Source organism: Brienomyrus brachyistius, chromosome 12 (assembly GCF_023856365.1).
Source record: "Brienomyrus brachyistius isolate T26 chromosome 12, BBRACH_0.4, whole genome shotgun sequence".
Classification (NCBI taxonomy): domain Eukaryota; kingdom Metazoa; phylum Chordata; class Actinopteri; order Osteoglossiformes; family Mormyridae; genus Brienomyrus; species Brienomyrus brachyistius.
In genome coordinates this window covers 19,841,461-19,857,374 of record NC_064544.1, presented here as the reverse complement: position 1 = coordinate 19,857,374, position 15,914 = coordinate 19,841,461, and the positions used below count along the sequence as shown (strand labels likewise).

General features: G+C 44.4%; 1 protein-coding gene across 4 annotated transcripts in view; it reads left to right on the top strand.

The window, feature by feature from the left end:
• Positions 1-15,914, top strand: part of LOC125704980 (zinc finger MYM-type protein 1-like) — a 161,346-nt gene that overhangs the window by 83,886 nt on the left and 61,546 nt on the right. For 3 of the 4 annotated variants that reach the window (XM_048971219.1, XM_048971218.1, XM_048971221.1), the window contains 7 exons: positions 402-420; positions 2,103-2,157; positions 6,296-6,518; positions 6,638-6,738; positions 8,604-8,784; positions 8,939-9,059; positions 9,596-10,416. In XM_048971219.1, coding sequence (XP_048827176.1) covers positions 402-420; positions 2,103-2,157; positions 6,296-6,518; positions 6,638-6,738; positions 8,604-8,784; positions 8,939-9,021 — 662 coding nt within the window. In that variant the 3' untranslated portion in view covers positions 9,022-9,059; positions 9,596-10,416. Of the gene's footprint in view, positions 1-401; positions 421-2,102; positions 2,158-6,295; positions 6,519-6,637; positions 6,739-8,603; positions 8,785-8,938; positions 9,060-9,595; positions 10,417-15,914 lie in introns of those variants that run through there. The other variant, XR_007381311.1, reaches the window with a different exon arrangement.

Sequence of the window (15,914 nt, the reverse complement as noted above, 5' to 3'; positions counted from 1 at the left end):
AATATTACATATCAGCATCATTATGAATTCACTATATGGTTTGGCTTAGGAGGTAACATTTCATATCACTGCTAGTTTAATTGTTTTGAGCTTTTTTGCTCATCCATTATTTCCAGTGGTGTATAATGGCCTCCTGGCCAGTAGGGTGCACTGAGACTATAATGGGGAGCCTGACTAAAGAAGGGATATGATATAAAGACATCCTTAGTGATACAGCCCATGTATCTATGTAATACAGAAAACTGCCACTGTCAGTAATTATAATTATAAATACGCAAGTAATCATTAGTTCTCATTGCACATTATCATTACTCAGTACATGCAATCTGGCAGGTACAATAAGCTCCTATTGATGTCTTAGTATTTTGAGTTCCAACACTATTAATCTTTTTTAATTATAGGGTTGGCCAAAAAAGAAAAGTAAGTAGAGATTTTCTCTGTTGTATATGTGCAAGTCATTTTTTTCGGAAAAAAATTCATCCATCCATCCATCCGTCATGGTGAACCTGGCACCTGTCACAGGAAGCACAAGGTAGGGGACACCCTGGGCAGGATGCCAGTCCATCACAGAGCAAAACACATTCACATATGATGGGATATTTATCTTTTTGGTGTATGCTCATGTTTTGGGACTGGGAGGAAATTGGAGTATCTGGGAAAACATGGAGAGAGAATGTAAACTACACAGAGCCCAAGTCGGGAGGTGTGAGGTGCCAGTGTTACCCACTGAGTCACCATGTAAACTACACAGAGCCCAAGTCGGGGGGTGTGAGGTGCCAGTGTTACCCACTGAGTCACCATGTAAACTACACAGAGCCCAAGCCGGGGGGTGTGAGGTGCCAGTGTTACCTACTGAGTCACCATGTAAACTACACAGAGCCCAAGCCGGGAGGTGTGAGGTGCCAGTGTTACCCACTGAGTCACCATGTAAACTACACAGAGCCCAAGCCGGGGGGTGTGAGGTGCCAGTGTTACCCACTGAGTCACCATGCAAATATATTACAAATGAGTGTCACCATGTGTTACAGTAAGTATTCAACTGTATGGGAATGAGGGGTGTCACAATATATTGACAATAACTGTGATATTTTAAAAGTGAAATATCGATATCTTCACTCTAGTTGTCAATTTCCAGTTTGGATCAGCACAGTTACCTAAATATCCAATTTGTTAAATATTACTTTATATTCTAAATTGCTGTAAGCTGGCATCATGGTATTTTGATGCACTTATAGCTTTGGTTCACTCTGACCTGAAATTTGAAGTTTTTGTGTTTTTTGCAGCCATATTTATATCACTCTAAATCACTGTGATCTGGAAATTTAATTGGAAAAAATAAATAACATACATTCCTCTAGTTGTTTGTCCTGTTGGCATCAGACTTTGCTGCAGCATAATAGTGGCAGTTGTCAGGGATACATATGGTCACCCCACCTTGACTGGGGAACCTAACGAGACCCATAGACACACACTGAGGGAAAAGTGCTACACAGAACTTTTATTAGACAGACAGAGAACAGAAAAAAACAACATTGGAATATCTGGCTGAATATCTGGTGAAGCTCAATTACACACAGTCTGTAAAATGAACCAGATGTCATTATATTAATGGAGTCACTACAGGATTTCATAAAAAAAGATGGTATGTTAGACAGCCCAGCCTGCAGGAAATGCTGATCAGCCGGAAGTGCAAAAGGCAGCTTTAGCCCTGATTGTCTTTTCACTCTCTATGTAGTTTAGTTGCTCTTTTCCTTTGTTTTTATACAGTTTTGGTTACAGACTCTCCATTTCACTACACTCATATTTGGCCAAAAAAGACAAAACACAAGATAAACACATTTAATTTGACTGGTAGCATTATTATAATTAATGACAATTTTCTATATATACCATAACAATATTGTCATCATGAATTCTTTTACCTACGATAATCATGTAGTGAAAATCTGATATTGCGACAGCCCTATCCTGTCCTTAGTTAATTCTGTTACTTTTCTGTTGCTGGGCATCAGTAAGAATCACATAAAAATAGGATCATTTTACTTAAAATGTGATATTCAGACCTCTGTACACTGTTGTAAGAACTGTATGTTTTTTCTTAGACTAAAAAGACAGCTGGGTTTGGTTGAAAGACTCCAAGATACTGAGCTGCGACTGGTAGGTGCCTAAGATGCATCTGTCCCCCCGATTGGTGCCCTGGGGCCTGTTTCTCCTGACCATCTTACCTCAGATTATTATACATAATTGTGTCTGTAGCAGATCTGTGGTCCTTGTGCTCTTCCTCCTTCCGTGTAAGTATGGAGGCTGTCAGTACAGCAGGGTAGTGAGAAGCCTGACTTCCTGGGAGAAGAAGCTGTTTCAGTGTCTAGCAGTGATGGATCGGATGCTCCGGAACCTTCTGCCAGGTGGCATTGGATGAACAGTCTGTGGGATGGGTGGGAGGGGTCTGCCTCAGTGCTGTTTGCATGGCGGATCACATGTTTCCTGTATAGATGATGGGTGGGGAGCAGAGTAAACAGCGGTGGGCTGAGCTCACAGCCCTGGGGGCACCTGTGCTCAGTCGGAGGGCCCTGGAGGTGCTGTTTCCTATGGAGACACACTGAGGTCTGTCAGACAGGGGGGGTGTGTTCATGCCCAGCAGGTTCAGCTTCCCTACCAGCCTCTGCGGGATGATTGTGTTGAATGCTGAATGAAGCTAATGAACAGCATTCTGACATAGCTGTCCTTTTTGTCCAGGTGAGGGGGAGGGCAGTGAAGATGGCATCACATCTAGTCCAGATTGGGTGATAAGTAGGGGGTCTAGTCAGTGTGGGAGTTGTGGCTTCATGTGCCTCAATACCAGCCTCTAGAAGCTCTTCATGATGATGGGTGTGAGTGATACAGGCCAGTGATCATTGAGACAGGACATGGTCGGCTTCTTGGGCACTGGGATGATCCTTGTTGTTTTGAGGCATGGAGGTACCACTGCTGTGCTCAGGGATACATTGAAGATGTCTGTGGGGACGTCTGCCAATCGGTCAGCATAGTCTCTGAGCACCCAGCCAGGGATGTTGTCAGGTCCTGCTGCCTTCCATGGGTTGACTCTGCATAGAGTTAACCGACATCAGCAATGAATAGGCGAAATACCTGGTCATTCAGAGGGGGGGGGGGGGGTCTTCCTTATGGGTTCCCTGTTCTGTGCCTCATCTTGTGCATAGAAGTCATCAGCACATCTGGCAGGGAGGCCTCACTGCTGTGGGTCTGAGGTGTTGCTTGTAGTCAGTGATGTATTGAATTCCCTGCCACATGTGCCATGTGTCCTGTTGTTGTTTATTTTCCCCTGCATCAGGCACTTTGCCTCCTTAATTGCCAGGGACAGTTGGGCCTCTGACTGTCTCCATTCATCCATCCATCCTTTTTCCAAACCGCTTATCGTACTGGGTTGCGGGGGGTCCGGAGCCTATCCCGGAAGCAACAGGCACAAGGCAGGGAACAGCCCGGGATGGGGGGCCAGCCCATCACTGGGCACAATCACACACCATGCACACCTACAGGCAATTTAGCAAGTCCAGTTGTGGGGGGAAACCGGAGTACCCGGAGGAAACCCCACGACGACATGGGGAGAACATGCAAACTCCACACACATGTGACCTAGCAGGCGGAGACTTGAACCCGGGTCCCAGAGGTGTGAGGCAACAGTGCTAACTACTGCACCACCATGCCGCCCCACACAGTAACATCCTCAGTTCATTTGCTGATGTAGCCAGTCACTGAGGCCGTGTAATCCTACAGGTCTACTGATCTACCATAGATGCCAGCTACCTTGATGTGCCAATCTGTGTGGTCAAAGCAGTAATGTTGTGCAGTTACAGCACCCCGAGGCCAGGCTCTCTCCTTCTGCAGGGCTGGTCAGATGAGGATCTGCATGGGTCTGTAGACTGGAGTCAGGAGGATAGAGATGTGGTCTGAGTGTCTGAGCTGGGGGAGGGGTGTGGCCTTGAATGTGCACGATGGTTGTTTGTATATATATTGTTTAACATGATTTCTTTCAATAAAACTAACTTTAATGATGCATTACTGAAGGCCGAAGCGACAATGAGGAATCCGTTGCCGAGAGTCTGAAGCTCGCTGATAATCCAATGCAGTTCACACAGGGCTCTACCAGCATCACCATTAGCACTAGCTCTGGTGGGATGTAAACCGCAATGAGGACTGTTTTGAACTCCGTGGGGATGTAGAAAGGTCTGCATCTGGCTGCCAAAACCTCCACGAGTGCCGAGCAGCAGACAGAGATGATCGTCACCTTCATACACCAGTTGTTGTTGATGCAAACACGCAGCTATGCCTCTTTCCTGACAGAGAGACGTTTGTGTTGCCGCGGAAGGTGGTTAGCCCCTCCTGCTGGATCGCGGAGTTGGCGATGCCCCTGTACAGCCACATCTCAGTGAGGATAAGAGCACAGCAGCAGGCCAAGAGCAGTCTTAAGGCCGATTCATACATCACTTTTTCCACGTTCACTTTCGGTCCATGGTCCAGTGAGTGATGTAGATTTCATAATCAGGGGTTTGCGCTGGATAGTGTGTGTGTGTGTGTGTGTGTGTGTGTGTGTGTGTGTGTGTGTGTGTGTGTGTGTGTGTGTGTAGAACCCAAATTTTTATGTCTGGTGGAAGCCATGTGTTGGTGCATGTCGATTGCACATGTGCAAGGATGTTGACTAGGTGTTTCCAATAACTGGCAGCACTGACTTTCCCAGAGCATTAGGTCAACCAAGAAAGAGTACAGGAAGGGTAGTTGTTGTTGTAGTGTAGTTACAATGCGCTGTATGAGGAGGTGTGGAGGTGATTGACAGGGAGCAGGGTGATCGGCAACTGCATTCTGTGGATGACAACATGAAAGTATTTTTACCTCCTGACTCTCTCATGTAAAAGATACCAATTCCTCCTCCATAAACTAATTACATTGGTGATGAAGTGAATTTCTCTTGTCTGATTTGTTTGTTGTTGTTTTTTTTTTGTTGGAAAAAAGGCTTTGCTCCTGCAGAAATGTTCAGCTCCTAATTAAATTATGGAAGATTTTTAATGTTCAAGAGTCTCTATCCAGGAGGTTCAGTTAAGTCGGAAGTTAGTTAAGAACAATTTCTGAGTCAAACTGTAAGTCTGTTTATGTTAACTTGAGTGCAGCTTTAGGAGTCGCCTGCTGGAGTTTCCATCTCTGCCTGACGGGTGGATTCATGCTCTGAATGGTGAAGCGTGCGTCACTCATCTTTGTGTTGAGAATGTGCAAGAGCCTGTATAATTGGAAAGACTGGGGGGGGGGGGGGGGTAAAACACGTTATTCCGTAACTATCCAATCAATAGAAGGTGATGAGACACTGACGTCCATGAGCTTAGTGAGACAGGAAATGTTTTTCTTCACTGAAGCTCCTTTTCTCAGCGTAGGGCTGTTTTGCACAGTCAGACAGTTTTTTGAACAGCTACGCTTCTTTGACGTCATGTAAAAATGGTCTTTATGGCGATACACTGACATTCAGTTCATATTTTATGTGATATAAATGTTTTTTCTTTTCTTTTCTTATTTCTTAAAAGATTCCTCCACTGTCTCTCAGGGGCCACAGTGGGGGCATGGATACCCTGGCAGATTCAGGGGGCCCAGTACTTTACAGGGGCCACAGTAGGGGCATGGATACCCTGGCAGAGTCAGGGGGCCCAGCATTTTACAGGGGCCACAGTAGGGGCATGGATACCCTGGAAGATTCAGGGGGCCCAGTACTTTACAGGGGCCACAGTAGGGGCATGGATATCCTGGCAGATTCAGGGGGCCCAGTACTTTACAGGGGCCACAGTAGGGGCATGGATATCCTGGCAGATTCAGGGGGCCCAGCACTTTACAGGGGCCACAGTGGGGGCATGGATACCCTGGCAGATTCAGGGGGCCCAGCACTTTACAGGGGCCACAGTAGGGGCATGGATACCCTGGCAGATTCAGGGGGCCCAGTACTTTACAGGGGCCACAGTGGGGGCATGGATACCCTGGCAGATTCAGGGGGCCCAGCACTTTACAGGGGCCACAGTAGGGGCATGGATACCCTGGCAGATTCAGGGGGCCCAGTACTTTATAGGGCCCCTTAGATATGTTCTGTCAACACCTGCATATGTGTCTGTGTCTCATGGAGAGCAAGATGGGGTCGCAAAGAGAAGCCCTTTAATGTACCTGTACTGATACTTCTGCAAATGGTAAATAAAGGATCATTTCATTTCACACAGAGTTTTCCTGATGAGATCATTATTCCCCCCCCCCCATTTTGCCATGGCTCCAGCTCCAGCCACAGGTTCCCACAGCCACCATTCCGGGCCCCCTGGCCGACCCGGGGAAATGCAAGCTGATCCGGGAGCAGCTGTTGCTCCTGCTGCATGCCCGCATGTGCCGGCAACGCAAGCAGACCAACAGGGAATCGTGGTCGTGCTCCAGGACCCAGTGCCGCACCATGAGGAGGGTCCTCAAGCACATGGACAGCTGCCAGGCCGGTACATCCTGCCAGGGTGAGTGCAGGACCACACTTCTGTTACACTATTCTGGGTGGATTCAGGTTGATGGAGGATCCAGTGCCAGGTCTGTTTCTGTCATCTAACAGTTTGAACCCCTTTTTGTTCCCCTGCAGTGAAGCACTGCGCTTCCTCCTACCAGATCATCTCACACTGGGAGAACTGCATGCAGGGTGACTGTCCCATCTGCATGCCACCTGAGAACATGAACATCAATGTAAGTCCTCCCCTCCACAGCCCCCATCACTCATCCCTGTGGTCAGCTGGAGCCCAGGCTGACCTCCTATCAGTGATAATTTGATACTTGTTTGATACGTTTGCTCACCTAAATCTAAGGTTTATATTTATAATCATTTACCAAAGGATAAAACATACCAAGTGTTCGTTACTGTGGCAGTATGGTTATTGTAGTGTGAGATCGCATAGGACAGCGCCCTCTACAGGGTAAGAGGTGCTATTTGATGGATTTCCCTGCTCCTCCTATTGTGGGATTCTAGTGGGGCGCCCTGAGGTCAGCCCCCCCCCCCCCATATCGCCCAGTCCCACAAGGTTATTTGACCACACAGAGACATGATATCATTGGTGAGGTCCGGTGCAAATGAGTGATAGAAAACTGCTCATACGAATGTCACCATTCCAGTATTTTTAGTTGTTTTTTTTTGTGTGGACACAGCAATGCTGCCCATACCTAAATCCACCAGTGGACAGAAGCGTAGGCTGGGTTAGGGTTAAACTGTTTTTTCTTTTCATTATTGTCCTTCGATTGTCTGTCAGGGGTGTCAGATGGGCAGGAATAGCCTGGCAGATTCAGGGGGCCCAGCACTTTATAGGGGGCCCAGAATCTGTAAAATTATAATGTATATGCTCAGGAAACATTATATATCCACTCTGTAAATTTTACCGTGGAGAACACCCCCCCCACACACACACACACACTTGGCAGTTTCTAAGGTGGGGAATCCATAGGGGGCCCCAAGTTTTTATAACCCCCCTTGTATGTCACTGTGGCATCTTACACATCCATTTTGCAGAGATTACTGCTACCCTGACTGTTGTGGTTTGTTATATCTGGACGATTCCTGCTGACTGTGTGCATATGAGCTCACGTCGCCTTCGCTTCTGATGCCAGCCAGTGCGTCCTGCCTTGGACCTGCCTTCACACCCTCATCTGTAGGTTTATTTGCAGCCTGTGGTGTCCCCTCAAATCAGCCCCACAGTTGCTGCCAGCTGGGCAGATTGTCAGGTTTTTCCTTTTACAGTTTTTATTACACTGGAAAGTGTCTTGGTGTCTCCCTAAACAAAGACATTGCCACCCGATCAGATGGGCCTCAGAGGTATTAGTGCCCCCTTCTGGCCGCACAGGACACGGCACAGGACAGCAGCTGGGGGTACAGGGGTCACTGGTGTGGGAGGGGTTGGCACCCAGCTCCAGACCAAGTCCCCCTCCCTAACAGACTGCCCCCCCCCAGCTGACCTCCTGGGTGCCCCCAAGGCGGCAAACCTGGTGAGAGCTGCCCCCCCCCCCCAATCTAGCAGGGACCCCAGACCACGTTCAGATGGGGACTCGAGGGAAAGGGCTTTGAGTGGCGCTTCAGATATCGAGCTTTTCCAGCCGCACAGAAACCGCTCTGATTGTGATGAATGAACACAGGGGGCGGCGAGTGGCTCAGTGGGCTGAGCCTCTGGGTCTGTGATTGGAAGGTAGCCAGTTTACTCTCTGGCCTCCGCAGGATATTCACATGTCTGTGGGCCCCTGAGCAAGGCCCTTAACCCCCAGCTCCTGGGGTGCAGCATGCTGGCTGACCCTGCACTATGACCCCCAAGGTTACTGTCACCTACATATATGTCTGTGTGTTTCATGGAGAGCAGGATGGTGTAGGCAGAGAGAGGCATCCCAATGTACCTTTACTCTTAACTTGTACAAATGGCAAATAAAGGGTCATTTCATTTCACACAGAGGTTTGCAAGCCCAGGACCAAAATGCATGACATTGACGGCATGAATGCTGTTGTGGTGACTGAAAAGAACACAGTGACCCCCACTGATGAGATTGTCGTTGTGGCCCCCACCTTTGTCCCCTAGGCTGACTCGGGAACACTTGAGCTGATCCAGGTGTTTCTGTTGCTTCTGCTCCATGCCCGGGAGTGCCAGCAGCGTGAACAGGCCAACGGGGAGGAGTGGTTATGCTCCAGGTTCATGTGCTGCAGAATGAGGCAGTTACTGAAGCACATGGCCCACTGCCAGGCTGGCATGACATGCCAGGGTGAGTGCAGGACCACACTTCTGTTTCCACTCTTCTGGATGGATTCAGGTTGGGGGAGGATTCATTTACCTTTGGCTTTCACACTCGCCTTCACTCCAGTGCCAGGCGTGTTTCTGTCATCTAACGGTTTGAAGCCCTCTTTGTCCCCCTGCAGAGGATCTCTGCGCTTATTCCTGCCAGATCATCTCTCACTGGGAGACCTGCACACAGGACGACTGTCTGACTCTCCATTTTTAATCATGATAAACAACATGAATGATAAAAGGAGCAACAGCGTAAGTCCCCAGCCAAATATTTGATACTGCAGCAGTATGGTTATTGTGATATGAGAGTGCAGGGAACAGCGCCCTCTGCAGGATCTGTAATATCTGTGGCATTCCATTTTCAGTTGCGGTGGGTTTCTAAATATGGGCTTCCAAAAATCAAGCTAAATAAAACATTTAAATATTAAATGAGCAAACTTATTTGATTTGTTCTTCTGTCCCAACTTGTGATCTAAAAGCAATGAGGCAGCCACACACAATATCTGCTCTATGGAAATGCCCTCCCATAGCCACTAGGGGAGCTCTCACCTTCTTTCAGTCCTGCTAAATTATGTTATTTTTACTTATTTGTTTACTGTTTGCGCTCTGTGTAACGTCTTTGTACTTTGTCTGTTTTTATTAAATATAAGTTTCCATGTGCTGTGGGATGTTAACTGTTTTTGAAATAGTTGGTTCCGTTGTTTTAAAGCTTCTATATTACATGGTGACTACATTGTTGGTTTGACAAAAATACAACATAAAATGTATCACCTGACACACTTTTGCAGGGATCAGATGAGAATCAGGAGATGGAGGCATCATCACCTGCTGATCACAATGAACCAAACCCAGAGGAGGTATTACTGGGGGAGAAGAACACAGAAGGCTGAAGGATCTATGGAGTTTAATTTGATATGTTTTGCCTACGGACTCAAGTCTGACAGATCCTGTTGGATCACCAAGTTATCTGTGTTATCAGTCACCAGATTATGGGTGATCAGTCGCAGTTCATTTCATGACGATGTAGACGATGTCTACAGTGAAACATTCTGATTGGACGATGAATTCGAGTGGGTTGGGTCATCTTGTTAAGCTGCTATACATTTTTATATAGGCATAGATTCTTTTGCATTTTTAATGACTATTCATACACTCATTAAGTACTTAACTTAATGTATCACTATTTCTATTTTTTGTACATTTGAGCCCATTCACAGCCCATCCTCCCTGGTCTTTCCTTACTTTTCCTCAGCATATTCTGCCTTGAGTGTCAAATTCTGTAGTTCAGTACTTATAATCATTGAGTGTGGATGTGAATGCACTTATGCACTTATAAAAGTATAAGAAGTATGTGATTTGACACATACAGCTATGCTTACTAGTCATAGTAATATAGTAATGACATTCATAGAGTTTTCAACTTTGTTGTTTTTGTATCATGTTTTGTTAGATGATTTCATAATTTATCTTGCCTTTCTTTGCACAGTAAAATCCTGAATGTTAAGCTGTGTTAAATGAGCTGCTTTAATTGTAAAATGTAAATCCAGAGTTTAGCCTGTAAAATGTGCTCTTGTTATGTTTTTCTAAATAAAGATGCTATTGGAAACAACTTCATTCTTTTACTTTGATTTATAGTAACATCCTTTTGTCTTGTATGGCTGCTATTAACTGATCAGGAAAAAAGGAATAATAATTTGAAGTTGCTGAATTCCAATCAGGTAGAATCGAAATGCTGGAAATTAGGATTACAATGGCTGGGATGTGAGGATAAATCAGTAAGAGTCTCCCCTAGTCACTGCACATATTAATTATACATAAATATTAATAATTAATTGATTATATTTTTCCTAAACATGACATTCTCAGTTAATCATGCAGGGTTAAAAATGGCACATAAAGGGTATTACTTATATAATGATTAGGTTGGCAGGGACTTATATATGGAAACATAAACAATCTTTCAAAAAGTCAGTTTCAGTTTGAATCTGAAATTAAACTGTTGTAACAGAGAATTGGCACTTGGATGAAATAAAGAATCGTATAGACAGATTTGGGGAGAAGTTACAAATGGGCTTTACTTATCATTCACTAGAGGGACCTGCATCTCACGAGAAAGGAAATCTCGCAAGTGCACAGGAATACACTTTGGCATCTATGGAATGCCCCAAGGGGATAAAATATTTTCATTTCACTTTGATCTCCCTACTCACCTGAAAGACAACAGAAGGCTTTTACACTATTAAATGATCAACATTAGACAGCGGATGTAGGCGTATCTGCATAAAATAGCTTAAAACGGGGTTTATCAAGAAAAACTGAAGACGCTACAAAATGGACCATAAGGGGTCAAAAGGCAAATAAGGAAAAACAAAGACTAACTACAAAGGGTCAGGGCAAGGAGGAGCAGGCAGGCGAAGTACAAATTTTCTTTGACTAAAACGAGAACAATACTAAATAAAAAAATAGACGACTAAAAGACGACTAAAATTAAATTGCATTTTTTGTCAAAAAACTAAAACTAAATCAAAACAAACACTGATCCACATGAATGCCAGAACCCAAAGTCTCCCAGCAGAACATTGTCCCGAGAATCACACAGCCTCCGCCTGCTTGTCTTCTCCCCAAACTGCACCCTCATGCCAGCCCTCCCCCAGGTAAGTGACACTCACGCACATAGCCGTCCACATGATGTAACAGGAAATGTACCTCATCAGACCAGGCCACCTTCTTCCATGGCTACAAGGTGCAGTTCTGATGCTCACGTGTCTGTCATACGCCCTTTCAGTGGTGGAATAAGGGTCAGAATGGACACTCTGACCGGTCTGCAGCTACGGAGCCACAAACACAACAAGCTGCAATGCACTGTGTGTCCTGACACCCTTATATCACAGCCAGCAGTGACTTTTCCAACAATTTGTACTACAGTAGCTCTCCTGTGGGACTGGATCTGCTAGCTTTTGCTCCCCATGAGATCAATGTTATTCACTTACCTGTCAGTGGTTTTAATGTTATGGATGATGGTGTATATATATGTCATGCAAAATAGCTAACCAAACTTTCAAAATGATCCAAAAATATATTCAATAAATTTCAGTGATATGAGATTTTGGGTACCACAATACATGATGTTGTTGTCATTTTGTTTTTATGGGTAACACTTCACAATACTGTTCTTAGTAATTAGTACTCAAGTACAAATCATGAACAAATATAGTACCTACTTGAGATAAAAGATGTTTTTCATTAATAATGAACAAGCATCATTATTCATATCAATATTTCACTTTTTGTGTTATTCGTTGTGTTCCTTCAGTTGTTCACAAAAGTTTACAAAATTAACACATGTAGTAACAAATATCATACCTGCTTGAAATAATTGATCCGTCATGATTCATTAACGATGAACAAACGTGAGATCAATATTTCACTTTTTGTTGTTCATTATTTGTCCTTTCAGTAGTTCACAAAGATCTATTTATAGATTAATAATAATTAATAAATACAGTAATTAGTACAGTAGCAGATCACATTATTAACATAATAATGACCACCCCCCCCCCCCCATCTTCTGTAACTCCTGGTCCTTTTCAGGGTTGTGGGAGGGTCCTCAGCATGTTTTGGACTGTGTGGAGTGACCAGAGGAAACCCCACACTGACACGGGGAGAACAGCAAACTGCACACACAGGGGGCCAATGCAGAGACTCGAAGCCTGGTTCCGGGAGTGAGGGACCAGTGCTACCCCTGCACCAGCCCACCCCCCACATAACACTGAGCCTGCAGCAAATGGTTAATTAACAATAATAACCACATTAAATGAGTACAGATGAACCCCAAAGGGAAAAGATTATTTATTCCCTGCCAATTTAACACTTCATGTGTTCATAATAGATGGATCAACTACAGTAGATATAAAAGCAGACATAAGTCGGTTCCCTGCTCTCCCACTTACTCCAATTTCTCTCCACAGTCCAAATACATCCATGTTTGGTGAATCATTGCCCATAATTAAATATAAACCCAATATTTGTCATTTGCACAAGTATATTGGATTTCTTCTCTTCACCTACCTTGTGTTGCTCTTAAAAGCTTTTGTTTTGGGGTGGGGGGGGGGGGCGAGGTCACAGTGCAGAGTCAGCCAACACACAGCACCCCTGCAGCTGGGGGTTCAGGCCCTTGCTCAGGCAAACACAGACCCCTGACTGTTCTGCTGAAGCCGGGGCTCAAATGATTACAGACGTAACGACTTAGACTGTTAATGAATTGTGATAGATGATTTATTTCAAGCAATTACTGTATTTGTTACTACATCTGTTACTTCTATAAATCTTTGTGAACTACAGAAAGAAGGATAAGTAAAAGCCTGGGAAGGTAATATGGCACAGGATGAGTCCTAAGAAGACATTGTAGGAAAAAGTAAAATGCCCACTTTAACAAACATCATGAGGTGCAAAAATAGGTAGGAGTGAAACATGTAAAGTGCAGTGAAGTACCTTTTGTTAAGGTGCATGCTGTAAAACACTGTAAAGATACTGATGAAAAAAATAAAAGCAATGCAGTAAAACACAGATTTTGTTTTACACATCTAAGAATATTGCACATCTGAGAATATTGCACATCAAATTTTGTGATATTTTTAGTAAATATATTTAATAACTTCTTTTTAATCTTATTTGAAAAGTTTAAGTGTTTGATCACTGCTTATATGTTTGGTTGTAGACTGATGGCTGGTTGTTTCATGTTCTGTCAGATTAAAAATAGTCATGTGACCTGAAAGTTAAACTCTTCTTGGTCACTATGTCAAGTATTTAATAGAGCCCGTGAGTGTGAATGGTATGTCTGTCCTGCAGTGGGTTGGTCCATGTCCTGGTTACTCCCTGCATTGTGGATGTAGCTTCCTGCATTACTTGATTGATAAAACCTGTTTATATGAAATGTCTCAGCTAATAGTGACACTTTATGCAGAGATAAAATGACAAACAGGAAATGGAGGCGTCATCACCCACTGATCCTAATAAACCAAATGAAGCGCAGATCATGTGATAAACACTAGAGGGCAGTGTTGGCAGGAAATGTAATGGTTACATGGAATACACGTTTAATTATACGATATTTTTTATTTATTACAGCTACATTGTAATTTAACCATTGCCAGGCTACGTTTAAGAAGGACACTGAATTTACTGAGTAGCAGATGAAAAATTGCTTGTACAGCTGGTTTGCAGACACATACTGGGAAGGACCAGTAACTCTACTTGAAACCAGCATAAAGTCACCTGGGAAGAGCATCATGGGGTTCTTCAGATTATCCTGTTTCTTCTGAACTGAACTCTGTATATTATGTTGTTCTTACATGGAATTTTGTCACCATTTCATATCTGCCTCAGAATATCTGTTAATATAAAGGCCTGTTTACTTCAATTGAAGAGACACTGCTTAGCGAAAGAATGTATTACTTGGAAAGTTAATCACAAGCAAACTGGTTTCAGGACAACATTTCGGAATATACTCCCTGTGTAAATATTTGCATATAAAATGATGATTATCTGGCATACTTTGCAGTGTTGTTTACAGTGTTGAAATGTATAATGTAATTACCAACATTCTGTATAAATGCTCACTGCTCACAGTCTTCAGCTCCTGCATGTTCATTCTGACATGTTTCTGATTAAGCTACACTACCTCTTTCTGTAATTACCACACTGTGAAAGATAAAGTACCTAAACTCTCTCACAGTGACAACAGGGATTGGACATCAGCTCTGGGTGCATTTTTCTTCAGTGAAAGAAAAACAAAACTTGACACTGATACCAGTAAAGTAACTGAAAGTAACCTGACTTTGCCTTGTGTAGCCATAATCAAAAATTACCCAATGAGAATCACAGGATAACCAGCTCAACCAGTCCAATGACACACAGTCAACTTAATTGGTGTCTCTAAATTGCCTATAGAGTATGATTATGTGTGTGCATTTCTGTGAATTTAACCTGCAGGAAACTGGCATCCTGCCCAGGGTGTACCCCAGCCTTATGCCCAGTGAGAGACAGGTGTGGCTGCAGACAGGCTGGTTGGATAAAACCAAGGGGAGACACTAAAAGCCAAGAACAGGATCAAGACAGTGAATTTAATACAAATCAGGACAACAACAACAATAACACCATACAACAGTAATAATCAATACAAAGCAGTGTGTGCTGGGAATACAGGAGGAGAGTATGATACAAAAATCAGCCGGCAATGAGGAACCAGACAAAAAACAAAACTCACCAAACGAGAATCACAGGATAACCAGCTTAATCAGTCCAAAGAAACACAGTCAGGCTAATTGCTGTCTCTTAAGTTCCAATAGAGAATGATTGTGTGTGTATGTGTGTGTGTGTGTGTGGGAATTTGTCCTGTGGGAATCTGGCACTCTGCCCAGGGTGTACCCCGGCCTTATGCCCAGAGGCAGGAGCCCTGGGATACAAGTATAGGCTCAGGATTGGTAACAGATGTGGCTGCAGACAGGCTGGTTGGATAAAACCAAGGGGAGACACTAAAAGCCATGAACAGGGTCAGGACAGTGGTGACATTTCAGCTTAATTAGGTACCAGTCAGTCTTTTAAACACTGTCCTCAAAGACTTTAAAGGACCAGGTCAATCTGTGGACTCTAATCTAGAGTTGGGAGCAGTTAGGAATTGAATTGAGAATGGATGGTAAATTCCAATTAATTTTTGGGGAAGTAATCCAGAAAACGGGTTCAGTTATAAACTGGGGGGTGATCAAATGTGGAATATTTTTTTGGGGGGGGATGTGATGGGGGCGACATGGTGGTGCAGTGGTTAGCACTGTTGCCTCACACCTCTGGGACCCGGGTTCGAGTCTCCGCCTGTGTCACATGTGTGTGGAGTTTGCATGTTCTCCCCATGTCATCGTGGGGTTTCCTCCAGGTACTCCGATTTCCCCCCACAGTCCAAAGACATGCTGAGGCTAATTGGACTTGCTAAATTGCCCGTAGGCGTGCATGTGAGAGTGACTGGTGTGTGAGTGTGCCCTGCGATGGGCTGGCCCCCCCATCCAGAGTTGTTTCCTGCCTCGTGCCCATTGCTTCCGGGATAGGCTCCGGACC